The sequence below is a fragment of the Thamnophis elegans genome, chromosome 4 (assembly GCF_009769535.1).
Source record: "Thamnophis elegans isolate rThaEle1 chromosome 4, rThaEle1.pri, whole genome shotgun sequence".
Taxonomy (NCBI): domain Eukaryota; kingdom Metazoa; phylum Chordata; class Lepidosauria; order Squamata; family Colubridae; genus Thamnophis; species Thamnophis elegans.
The window spans coordinates 136,427,395-136,440,773 of record NC_045544.1 but is presented as its reverse complement, the minus strand read 5'-3'; the positions used below and the strand labels follow the sequence as shown (position 1 = coordinate 136,440,773).

The window sequence follows — 13,379 nt, the reverse complement described above, 5'->3', positions numbered from 1 at the left end:
AGGGAGGGAGGGAAGAAAGCAAGAAGGAAAGCAAGAGAGAGAGAAAGAAAGAAAGGAGGGAAGGAAGGGAGAATGCAAGAAGGAAAAAAGAACGAGAGAAAGAGAAAAAAGAAAGAAAGAAAGGAGAAAGGGAGGGAAGGAAGCAAGAAGGAAAAAAGAAAGAGAAAGAGAAAAAAGAGAAAGAAAGAAAGGAGGGAGGAAGGGAAGGAAGCAAGAAGGAAAAAAGAAAGAGAAAGAGAAAAAAGAGAAAGAAAGAAAGGAGGGAGGGAGGGAAGAGAGAAAGAAAAAAGAAAAAAAGAAAGAGAGAAAGAAAAAAGAAAGAAAGGAGGGAGGAAAGGAAGGAAGAAAGCAAGAAGGAAAGCAAGAGAGAGAGAGAGAGAGAAAGAAAGAAAGAAAGAAAGAAAGGAGGGAGGGAAGGGAGAAAGCAAGAAGGAAAAAAGCAAGAGAGAGAGAGAGAAAGAAAGAAAGAAAGGAGGGAAGGGAGAAAGCAAGAAGGAAAGAAAGCAGGAGAGAGAAAGAGAGAAAGAAAGAAAGAAAGAAAGAAAGAAAGAAAGAAAGAAAGAAAGAAAGAAAGAGAAAGTGGTAAACCAGGAACAGAGGACCACATTTTGAGTCCCAGAAGTGTGAATGGGGCTTTTTTGAAAGTCCCCTTTTTAGACAACAGAGCAAGACAACATCCATGCGCTGTTTTATCTAACAAGCCCACCCCAAACTTTGGAGGGGCAACAGCCCCTCCTTCCCCACCCAGGCAGTTTTGGGAGCTAAAAGCCGGATGCATTTTGACCTCTCCGTATTTGTTTTGTCCTCCCAACCAGCCCAAAAAAAGCTGCAGCCGACGTCAGTAAATTCTCAGGCATAGTTCTTTAAAAAAAACAACAACAACAGTTTCTAGTCCTTAAGGATGCAAAGGGTGCCTTAGAGCTTATGATAAGCAGATGTGGAATTGTTATACCGTCCTGTTTGTACATTTATGGTAAGTTTCAAGTGGACTAAAAAAAAAAAAAAACCCAGCTTCCCGAAGCTGACTTAAAGCTGGCATCGCACCCAGCCTGCGTGCTTCACTTTGGCAGCAAACTTTTGCAACTTTTGCAGTAGCCCAGTGGAAAAAAAAATTTAATCCCACGGGCACCGTAAACTGCTGGTGCGGAACGAAATTCAGAAATCTCTTCCATAAAGTTTGGGTGGAGAAAAGGAGGGGGGGGGGAGGGAATGTCTTTGATGCTTGTAGGGAAAACATTGGACAGCCATTTGCCCAGATTGGTACAGGATCTCCTGCCTGAGCAGGGGGTTGGACTAGAAGACCTCTGAGGTCCCTTCCCAACTCTGGTATTCTGTTGAAATAGCTTTTCGTAAATTTCCTTTATTGTGTTTAAGAGGGGAGAAGGGGAGAGAGGGAATGTCTTTGATGCTTTCAGGGAAAACATTGGACAGCCATTTGTCTAGAATGGTATAGGGTCTCCTGCCTGAACAGGGGGTTGGACTAGAAGACCTCCAAGGTCTCTTCTCAACTCTGGTATTCTGTTAAAATAGCTTTTCAAGAAATTTTCTTTATCAGGTTTAAGAGGGGAGAAGGGGAGACAGGGAATGTCTTTAATGCTTGTAGGGAAAATATTGGAATGATTTAGGGCAATAATGGCAAACCTTTTTGGCAGAAGAACTGGAAACCCGAAGATCGGCTAGCTGGCTTATGCATGCCTGTTTTATAGCTGTTTTTCGGGCTGTTTTCTGGGCTATTTTCAGGCTGTTTTTTCCAACCAAAATATGCTCCCCAAAATGGCATGAAAAACAGCCCCAAAATGGCATGGAAACAGCCCCAAAACAGCCTGAAAAATGCCCTAGTTTAGGGACATTTTTTCAAGCCGTTTTCAGGCTCAGCAACCAGAAGAGCAACTGGCAACGGTGTGCGTGCCCACAAAGAAGGCTCTGCGTGCCACCTGTGGCACGCATGCCATAGATTTTCCATCACGGGTATAGGGTCTCCTGCATGAGCCGGGGGTTGGACTAGAAGACCTCCAAGGTCCCTTCCAACCCTGTTGTTCTATACTTTGTAAATAAAAATACCCAGCCACCTTCTCAAGGGTGGGAATGAGCACTGATTGAAACGCTGCTCCCTCTTGCGAGAGAAATTTTGGGGAGCAAACATAATTTCTCACTATTTTATTTTATTATTTTAATTTTTAAAGCCACCTTTCTCAGGAAGAGAAATGTTGGGGAGCAAACATAATTTCTCACTAATATTTTACTTTTATTATTTTAATTTTTAAAGCCACCTTTCTCAGGAAGAGAAATGTTGGGGAGCAAACATAATTTCTCACTAATATTTTATTTTATTTTAATTTAATTTTTAAAGCCACCTTTCTCAGGAAGAGAAATGTTGGGGAGCAAACGTAATTTCTCACTAATATTTTATTTTATTATTTTAATTTTTAAAGCCACCTTTCTCAATAAGAGGCAGGAAGAGAAATTCTGGGGAGCAAACCATTTCTCACTAATGTTTTATTTTATTATTTTAATTTTTAAAGCCACCTTTCTCAGGAAGAGGCAGGAAGAGAAATTTTGGGGAGCAAACAATTTTATAGGATGTGGTGGGACTATGCTTTTCTGTTTCTTTAATTTCTATAGCCATCCGTCATAGCAAGGAGAGGCAGGAAGGCTGCAGCCTTGCTAGAGGCCATTGACTTAACCAAAAGCAGGATATAAATAAATGAATAATGGCGTAAATGGAAAAATAAATAAAGAAATAAAGCTTTTCACTGCTTCTCACTAATTTTATTTTATTTTATTTTCTTAATTTCTAAAGCCACCTTTCTCAGCAAGAGGCAGGAAGGGCATTGTTAGAAGCCATTAACCTGTGAAAGGTGGAATAGATAGAAGATAGATAGATAAAGTATATAGATAGATATAATTAGATAGATAGATAGATAGATAGATAGATAGATAGATAGATAGATAGATAGATAGATAGATAGAGATAGATAGATAGATAGATAGAGTAGATAGATAAGTTAGTTAGATAGATAGATAGATAGATAGATAGATAGAGTAGATAGATAGATAGATAGATAGATAGATGATAGATAGATAGATAGATAGATAGATAGATAGATAGATAGATGATATAGGTAGGTAGGTAGGTAGGTAGGTAGATAGAGATAGATAGATAGATAGATAGATAGATAGATAGATAGATAGATAGATAGATAGATGATAGGTAGGTAGGTAGGTAGATAGATGATATAGATAGATGATGGATGGATGGATAGATAGATAGATAGATAGATAGATAGATAGATAGATGATGGATGGATAAGATAGTTAGATAGATAGATAGATAGATAGATAGATAGATAGAGTAGATAGATAGATAGATAGATAGATAGATGATGGATGGATAGATAGATAGATAGATAGATAGATAGATAGATAGAGTAGATAGATAGATAGGTAGGTAGATACTGTAGAAAGAAAGGAAAAGCAAAGAAAGAAAAAGAAAAGAAAGAGAGAGAAAGAAAGAAAAAGAAAGGAAGGAAGGAAAGAAAGAAAGAAAATAAAAAGAAAAACTTGGCTGCTCCTCACCAACTAACTTACTTACTTACTTACCTATTTATCTATAAACTATTTGATCATAAGTTGAGGACTATCTGCTTAAGAACATTAGGTTAATATAGAAATATCAAAGAGGTATTTCAGAAGAAGGTTATGCATGAAAGTCAAAATTTGAAGTCTGGGAATACGGGTTCTTGACCACAATTACAAAATTTTTTAATATCCTTTGATTGTTGGAAAAGGCGCTACCATATACTAACTCGACTGTTCTCTTACAACGAAGGGAAGGAGATCTAAGCAGAAATAGCCGGAAGGTGTAAAAATCAGATTCTTTTCAACATTTCCTCTCCTGCCTATACAGAGGGCCATGTTATCTAGATAATCTTTTGCGGAATAGTAAAAGAGCATCTGAAATACGAAGGTGCAATGCTCCAATGTATTCTTTTAATTTCTCAGACTTCCCAGAACATAAGGAAAGTTTTTTTTTTAAAAAAAAGCACATGGAGTTTTATCTTTTCTGTTTAATTGTGTTGTCATTTCCCCCCCTTTATTTCATTTGGCTGGAATGATTGCTGTCTCGTAGCTCTAGATAGAGTTATTCCAACAGTGGGTAATTAATTTTCCCCAGGGGTTGCAGGAAAAACTGGGGCGGTTGTGAGAACCAATAGGACCAACACACTACAAATAATTCTGCAAATAATTCTCAATTTACAACCGTTCATTTAGGGACTATTCACAGTTACGACAGCCCTGAAAAAAGTGTCATTTTACACAGTTACAACCTTTGTAGCATTCTCCACAATCGTGGGATCAAACTTCAGCTGCTTGGCAAGCGATTCATACTTATGACCGTTGCTGGGTCCTGAGATCATGTGATCCTCTTTTGCGACCTTTTGACAAGCAAAGTCAACGGCGAAGCCGGATTCACTTAACAGATTACTAATGTATCAATGGCAGTGATTCACTTAACAACTGCGGCGAGAAAGGTCGTAAAAAGGGGCAAAGCTCACTTAACCAATGTCTCACTTAACAATGGAAATTTGGGGCTCGCTTGTGGTTGTAAGTCGAGGACTATCGGGACTGCGAAGGGGAGTAAGCTCACACGTGCACACACGTATGTAAATTGGGGAAAAAACATAGCAGTTATCTTCAAAACGAAAGCAATGCAGTTCTATTGCATGTATGGCATATACTTATTTATATTTGATTTCTAATTTCAATTGATCACAGGCTGGCTAGATAAAAGCATCCAAAACAACAGATGTCATTAGGGGATTCGTAAAATGCCCAGGTCTGTTTTAGGTTTGTGTCTTAAGTGCTTAAATATTGCATAGATAAGCTTTCCAAATTAAGATTGCATTTTTGTGCAGGCTTACCTGGGGGGGGGAAATGAATTACCGTATTTTTCGGAGTATAAGACACACCAGAGAATAAGACGCGCCAAGATTTTGAAGAGGCAAATAAAAAGTTTTTGCACTCTGCAGACCTCCCAAAAATGGACTGTTTTTCACGAAAACAGGCCCATTTCCCCCCCCCCCCAAAGGCATGAATAGCCTTTAGGAGGCTTGTACAGTGCTTCTGGGGGGCAGCAGAACAAGTTCCATATATATATAAAAGGTAAAGGTTCCCCTCGCACATATGTGCTAGTTGTTCCCGACTCTAGGGGGTGGTGCTCATCTCCGTTTCAAAGCCGAAGAGCCAGCGCTGTCCGAAGATGTCTCCGTGGTCATGTGGCCGGCATGACTCAATGCCGAAGCCGCATGGATCGCTGTTACCTTCCCACCAAAGGTGGTTCCTATTTTTCTACTTGCATTTTTTACGGGCTTTCGAACTGCTAGGTTGGCAGAAGCTGGGACAAGTAACGGGAGCTCACTCTGTTACGCGGCTCTAGGGATTTGAACTGCCGACCTTTCTGATCGACAAGCTCAGCGTCTTAGCCACTGAGCCTCCGCATCCCGTGTTTTGGCTAGTCCCTTGTATTTTCCTAGCAGGCCTAATTTCGGAACAGACGCTCAAAATATTAAATTGTGAAATGAAATCCGGGTTGCCCTGACAAATTATTTTGGCAGGTAGGATGGAAAACAGCCAAGCAAGATGGTTTCATTTTGTAGCAGGAAGAACAATCCAATTTAATTACCGTGTTCTAGTCCATATGACGAAGAGAAGAGGGAAGATGAGTCACTCTTCCAGTTAAGCACATGTTCAAAAAGGATTGACGCAATCCATAAATTATTTTAATGACGGTCCTTGACCCTGTGACGGGAACCCCAACATTTCTGTTGCTAAGCGAGACAATTTTAGGTGAGTTTTGCCCTATTTGATGACCTTCCTTGCCACAGTTGTTAAGCGAATCACTGCAGTTGTTATGTTAGTAACCTGGTTGTTAAGTGAATCCTTCGCAAAAAGGGGATCGCGTCAGCCCGGAAACACAACTGTCATAATTGCTGCCGTGAGCGAGTTGGCGGCAATATACATTTTCCAAATTAAAAAAACAAAAATAAATAAAAATGAGTTCAACTGCCGAGCAGCCAGATTATGACCACGTGACCACGGGGATGCTGAAACGGTCGTAAAAATGAAAACTGACCCTACGTCACCTTTTTCAGCGCCGTCGTAACTTTGAACGGTCACTAAATGGAGCGTTGTAAGTTGAGGACTAGCTGTATTGTAAATGTGTGATTGTTGCCGAGGATCACAGCACCACAAAGCCACTGTGACGGACTTAAGTGTGAGGATTGTTTCCAAGTCACTTTATTGAGCGGGCTCATGACTTCAAATATGTCACTGCAAGTATGGTCATAATAGAATAGAATAACAGAGCTGGAAGGGACCTTGGAGGTCTTCTAGTCCAACCCCCTGTTAGGCAGGAAACCCTATATCCGTGATGGCACATCTCTCTGTGGGCACTCCAGCTGTTGGCCCAGCCCAGTTCCATCGCGCATGAGTGTGCACCTCCCGATGGCCAGCTGATATTCGGGTCTCTGCTGCACATGGGCATGTGCTGGAGCACATGTGCTGGGAGCTTGCATTGCATTTTGGGGGTCCCCACGCATGACGCGTGCCATCCGCCCCCTGTTTTGGGCCTGGAAAGTCTCCTGTACCAACTTGGAAGCCAAAAATGGGCCAGGCGGTGCACAGGGGATGTGTGTGAATGCATGTGAGCACATGGACATGGGGGGCAGGATGGGTTCCTGCCAGTTCTAAGCTCTTCTATAGAAGAAGTTCCACAAATCTACAGTGCCATTTAGAACCGGTTCCAGCTCCATCCCTCCCCCACCCATCCGCACATCATCCAGATGAAGAGCAAGAGGAGGAATTCTGGGAGTTGAAGTCCACAAGTCTTAAAGCTGTCAAGTTGGAACACCCCTGGGGTTTTTTTTCTAAAGGGTTAGGGGTGCGAGGGTCTTGTAACCTACAAGCGCAACTGAGCCAAATTTTCTGTTGTTAAGTGAGACATTTGTTCAGTGAGTTTTGTTTTGCCCTACTTTACGACCAGTTGTTAAGACAGTCACTGCAGCTGTTCAGTTAGTAACTCGGTTGTTAAGTGGGGATCATGTGACACACCCACACACCCACAGCCACGCTGCAACCGTCATATATGTGCGTCATTTACCAAAAGTCTGGTTTTTTTTTTGATCCCGTCATGTACCAAATGTCTGAATTTTTTTTGACCATGGAAATGTTGCAACAGCTGTACGTGTGAGAAACGGACGTAAGTCACTTTTTTCAGTGCCGTGGTAACTTCAAACGGTCACTGAACAAGCTGTTGTAAGTTGAGGACTATTTGTATCATGGTTTTTTTTTAATAAAAAAAAGTCGAAGTTACTGCTTTTAGCTTTCTTAGCTGGACGGCGTTTCCTTTGCTGATATTTTACGTTGCACTTAAAATTTATCATCCTGATTTCTTCATTTTTATTTTTAATGTGGCTGTTTTCTCTTATGGGTCCCAGCCAACCCGCTAAGGACTCGGCAGGATATACAGTTACTAAGCAAATAAATCGAGGAAAGGTTTGATGTGGGTGGGAAACTGCCTGCAGTATTTATGGGAATTTACTGGATTCCCAGGAAACTCAGCTGTAATTGCTCACAACTGTTGTGCAAATGAAGAACGCAGTTGTTGGTCCGATAGCTTTGCACTTCTCTTGATTTTCTAGTACCGGGGGACGGGGGGAATTGAAACATACAAGAGTAGAGGTATAGGTGATCCAGGGATGGGTTTCAACTGGTTCACGGCGGTCCCTGTGAACCGGTTGGTCACCGAACCCGGAAGTAAGTAACTTCCGGGAATGGCGAATGGCGCGCCCGCCCGCCCGCGGTCCTTACCCCGTTTTGATGAGTTCTGTGCTTCCACGCATGCGCAGGACGCATACAGCGCTTGCGCGATCGTCCAGGAGCAGCTGGAGCGTCGCACAGACGCTAGTATGCATGCGTGCACCGCGTGCGTGCACAAGGACGCTGCTGGCCCCGTTCCAACCGAACCGGTTGGAACGGGGCGAGAAACCCACACCTGAGGTGATCCCAGGGGCAGGTAGCTGCCAGCATTACTGCATGCATCCCAGTGGTGGGATTCAGCCGGTTCGCACTGATTCGAGAGAACCGGTTGGTAACTTTCTAAGCAGTTCGGAGAACCGGTTGTTGGAAGAAATCTCATTTTGTTTTTTCCCCACTTTACAGGGCTAATCCTGTAAGGAAGGCAGGAAGGAAACATTCTGGTGTTGTTTCTAGCCTCATCTTTATTGCCCTGCTTACAGAAACTGCCTCTCCGGTTAACCCTCATTACATTGTAACAGCTAAGACGAAGTGCCCATCAACCTGATTGATGTTGAGTTGGCCATGCCCACCCAGTCACATGACCACCGAGCCACGCTTACCCAGCTGGTCATTAGGGCAGAGAACCAGTTGTTAAAACATTTGAATCCCACCCCTGGTGCATGTGCAGAGCAATTTACAGTGAATTGAGCATGCGCAGACACTAAGATCCAAAATGGCCGCTACCAAGTGGCAGCGAGGGAACCCGTTCGGGGGCGTACCAGGCCTGGGTCGCTGCCGGTTCTACGACCCAGGCCTGAATTCTACTACCGAATCGGCCAGAGCAAGCCGAAATGCCAGCAACCCACCTCTGGGTGATCCTCGATTTACAGGGGCACAAGTGAGCCCAAAGTTTTCGTTGCTAGGTGAGACAGCCGTGAAGTGACTTGGGCCTCCATTTTACGACCTTGCTTGCCACAGTTGTTAAGTGCATCCCAGCAGTTGATAAGTTAGTAACACGGTCGTGAAGTGAATCGGGCTTCCCCACTGACTTTGTCGGTCAGAAGTTCGCCAAACGGGATCATGTAACCCTGGGACGGCGCGACCATCCTAAATATGACTGAGCTGCCAAGCGCCTTTGATTGTGTGACCTCTGGGGAGGCAGCAATGGTTGTAAGGGATCAAAAACGGTCCTAACTTGCTTTTTATGCCAGCATAATTTCAAACGGTCACAAGACGAATGGTCGTAAGTTGAGAACTACTCCTCGACTGCTCACTTAGGGACCATTTGAAGTTCTGAGGGACCTCCCGAGAGATGCTTATAACTTGGCTTTGAAGTTCACACACACACACTCCGGAGCATGTGATAACATCTGGTTGTGTTGTGGCCGGTCAGCCACGGCCCCTCCAGCAGCCGAATCAGAGGAGGAGGAGGAGGAGACGTGGGAGTCAAGCAGGGGTGGGTTTCAAAAATTGTTCGAACCTACTCTGTGGGCGTGGCCTCCTTTGTGGGAGTGGCTTGCTGCCCATGTGACCGGATGGGAGTGGCTTGCCACCCATGTGACCTGGTGGGAGTGGCCAAGACGATGTTACTAGATATTACTAATTACTAGATATTATTAATATTACTAGATCATTATTAATGCATAGATAACTGCGGGACATTACACACCCACCCACACCCACAAACTATGACAGTGCTAGGAAAACACCCAAAAAATAAAAATCCCCCCCCCCCCCCAAAAAAAAAGACTGCCAATGAAACCAGTTTTTTTTCCTAAGCCTAAGAACAGGGAAGACAAAGTCACTGGAATAAAAACCATCAAGGCAACGTGGAAAATTATAAAGGACAGGCACTCACAGAACCATCAACCACCTCAGAATTACCTAAACAAGGAGTGTCAGCCTCTGCTTCACTGTTGCTTCGGCTGCCATGAAACGGGGAGGGAGGGCATGGAAGAGTTCTGGAATTCAAGCTTCTGCAGAGGGGTTTTTAAAAAGAAAACAATCTTCTTGGGAGGGGGAATGGGCTGTGCTCCTGGTTTTGGGGATTCCCCCCCCCCACCAAAGACCAGTTGCAAATCTCTCCAAATCCTTTTCAGGATTTTCTTTTTAAAAAATGCCTCTCTGCAGACGATCTTGAAAACCCCCACCCCATCTCTGCTTGGAAGCTTCCGCAACTTCACAGTAAAAGCAAGTAAGAATTTCTCTCTCGCTCGTGAGATTTTCTTTACTGTGCAAAGGCTTGCTTTAAAACTGCAGGCTCCCGGGGAGGGGGGCAGGGGAAAATGCTGCCCATATGTCCCCTTCCAAAGCAACCTTGCAGGTTTTCAAGATCATCCGGAGAGGCATTTTTTAAAAAGAAAAACCCTGCAGGCACCCAGCGACAGGGGCTAGGAGCTAGGAACCCGGAAGTTAATTACTTCCGGGTTCACTGACGAACCGGATCGCAAGAACCGGTGCGAACCGGTAGGAACCCACCCCTGGAGTCAAGGCAACCTGAGAGCTCCGAGGGGGGAGACGGAATGGAGCTAGCAGAAAGAGAGGGAGGGAGGGTGGGAGGGAGAGGGAGGTGTAGCCTGAGTTGTCCGTCAACCCTCAAATGGAGAGTCAACAGCCCTCAGGTCTGGAGGTGGTTGATGACAAAGAGGAGGAACAGCTGAACCCGTGCCTGACGCATGGATGTGCAGAAAGCAGAGAGGAGAGGAGAGCAGTGGAAATCTATGGGCCGATCCTGGGGAAGGAAGAGCCGCCACTGCTAGCGAAACCCAGCCCTAGCTCTGGGGATAAAAGGCAGGGTGCGGAGATGAATAGATATGGCAGACAACCAGCCATCATTTAACTCTCTTTATCGTGTTCTAAGCAGCTGAATTTTGATCATGTGACTTTGGGAAGGCAGCAATGTTCGTAAGAGTGAAAACTGGTTTGTAAGTCACTTTTTTCCATGCCGTTGTAACTTCAAACAGTCACTAAACAAACTGTTGTTCATCTGATGAGGCTGACCCTTTCTCCCATCTCTTTCTTTCTCCTTACAGGGAATCCCACTGCCTACTTTTGGGGGACTTTTTCCGTACCCGTACACTTACATGGCGGCTGCAGCTGCCGCGGCCTCCGCCATGCCGGTGACCAGTGCCACCACTGCCAGCTCACTCTCCCGGAACCCCTTCCTGAGCAGCGCTCGACCTCGCCCGCGGTTCAACCCCTACCAGATCCCGGTGGCCATCCCCCCCAGCACCAGCCTCCTAACCACCGGGTTGCCTGCCGGTTTGAACGCCGGTGCGGAAGCCTCCAAGCCCGGGAACAGTCGGGAATCAAGTCCTCTTTCAGATCTGCCCCTCCCGAAAGCCAGCACCCAGCGGGCGTCTCTCTCCCCCAAGCCATCTTTGAAAGAGTCCATGAACGAGTTGCAAAACATTCAGAGACTGGTCAGCGGCTTGGAGACCCAAAGGGAAGTATCCCCTAGTAGGAATTCCCCCAAGTCGACGGTTCACGGAAGCAGCCAACCCCCTAGAGCTTAGGAGCGGCTGCGAAAGAGATGTGTACAGCACACAGTATATAAATATTTATTTTTTAAGAAAAAGAGGAGAGGAGATTAAGATGGGTCGGAGTCTAGATGCATCAGTAGCTTGGCATCCTACGAGAGGCGCAAGCAGAGCCAAGGGCCAAGCAGAGGAGGCAGGGAAAGCATTTAGGAAGGCTGTCGCTAACCAGGTTTTTGAACTCACGCTGTGATCTCAACACACCACACCGATATCTTATCTGTTTTCTGGCCCGGGATTGAGCAGAAGAGGTCTGTTTTAAGCCAAATGCATCTCTAAAATGGCCACCGGAGAGGAAGATGGCGCCTTAGGTCACCTCCAACTCATTTCGGCACTTTTATTCCTCCGAGAATTGAATTTTGAAACGCGGACGATCCCGTAGGACTTGGTCCTCTGATGCTAGGAAAACGGGGAAGAGGAGAGCTTCTTGCCAAGCTCTAAATGTTAGGAAATTGGGTTCATATTAGCCAGAGGAGGTTGAGCGATGTGTTCACAAGCGTTGCCCTTCTGCTCACCGACGCCGAAGGCCACCGAAAAGAAGAAGGAAAAAAAAAAAGCAAAATAAACATGAACGTTCATCTTTCTGCTTCCCAACTTTCAGAGTTGGCACAATCCACGTGTGACTTCGGATCTTTCTCTTTTGGGACTTTCTCTCTGCGTATCAGAAAATTTAAAGTGAAAAAGAAAAAAAAAAGAAACATAATATTTATGGAATAAAATGGTAATTTCTGTAAATAAGCTATAACGAATCCCCCCCTCCCCAAATATGCAAAAATTGGTATTAATTTATTTAGAGTTGTACATTGGAGTGTACATAATTAGAGTTTAACTCATGTTTGATTGTTTTTCTTTTCTTTTCTTTTTTCGTTTTATGTGAACGTACATATATTGTAAATGAAGATCTGGTTTCAGAGGTCCCCGGGGAGGGGTCAAAAACCAGCTAGGCGTGGCCAGGGCGGTGCCGTCCAAGCCCCACCCACTTTCCCACTTGACATCAAAGGGGTGGGGCTTTGAACGCGAAGGCGGAAGCAACCATCTTGAATTTTATTTTTAACCTGCCACCAAATTCCCTGCTTGTTTAACTCTTTGTGAACGGAAGAAAAATATTGTTCTGTATCTAAAAAAAAACAAAAAACATGGAAAAATGTTTACCCCGTCTGTCAGAAGACAATCATTTATTTTTAGTTCCGGCTAAAAAAAAGCCAGGAGACGATCAAATCCTTCAAAAGGAACTCGACAGGGAATATGCGACGTTCTCCTTATATATAGTAGTTCAAAGAACGATGAATAATGAGTGAATGATTTAAGATAAAGAAATAAAAACTTTTACAGTGCGGGGTATTCAAAGGAGAAAAAAAAAACAGGACAGGAAGAAACCTCAGTTTTGTTTTATTTTTCACTCCAGAGGGGGGAATAAAAAAAAAAGAAAGAATACCAGAAACCTTTAAAACTATATGAAAATTTAAAATATCACATGGAGGGTGTGTGCTGTATATTGGGTTTTGTTTTTTTTAAATGGCATCATTAGAAATGTGCTGTTTATTCAGGTATCTTTTCGGTTCGATTTTTGGGATGACTCCTCTTACAACTTTCAATAAAAAAAAATATTCAAAGAATTTTCTTCCTCTTTGGTTTTTTAACTCTCTTTATTTTCAACCTGGGACTTGGAAACGGATGGGGGAGGAGCGGGGGGGGGAGTGTCGGTTTGAACCCTCATGAGCACAGGAAGGGACCTTGGAAATGGCAAACCTTTGGGGAGGGTTTGGTGGTCCAGTCCCCTGCTTTTCTCCTTGCCGAGATGGACCACGTCGCCTCGGCAACTCCCGAAGCCAGCATCTCTTCCTGGTTGAGCTGAAACTCGCCCAGTTGGATTGCAGTGGTGGGGACAGGTAGGTAATTTCAAACTCTGGATGTCACTGAGTCTGTCTGTCTGTCTCTCTCTCCTATCTAAATATATCTACCTACCTACCTACCTACCTATCTATCAATCTATCTCTATATCTGTCTCTCTGCCTATTTATACCTATCTATCATCCCTCTCTCTCT

General features: G+C 44.2%; 1 protein-coding gene across 1 annotated transcript in view; it reads left to right on the top strand.

The window, feature by feature from the left end:
* Positions 1-12,949, top strand: part of TBX2 (T-box transcription factor 2) — a 60,070-nt gene extending 47,121 nt beyond the window's left edge. The window contains exon 7 of the mRNA XM_032215321.1: positions 10,830-12,949. Within this exon, the coding sequence (XP_032071212.1) occupies positions 10,830-11,312 (483 nt within the window). The 3' untranslated portion in view covers positions 11,313-12,949. The remainder of the gene's footprint in view (positions 1-10,829) is intronic.
* Positions 12,950-13,379: the final 430 nt, after the last annotated feature.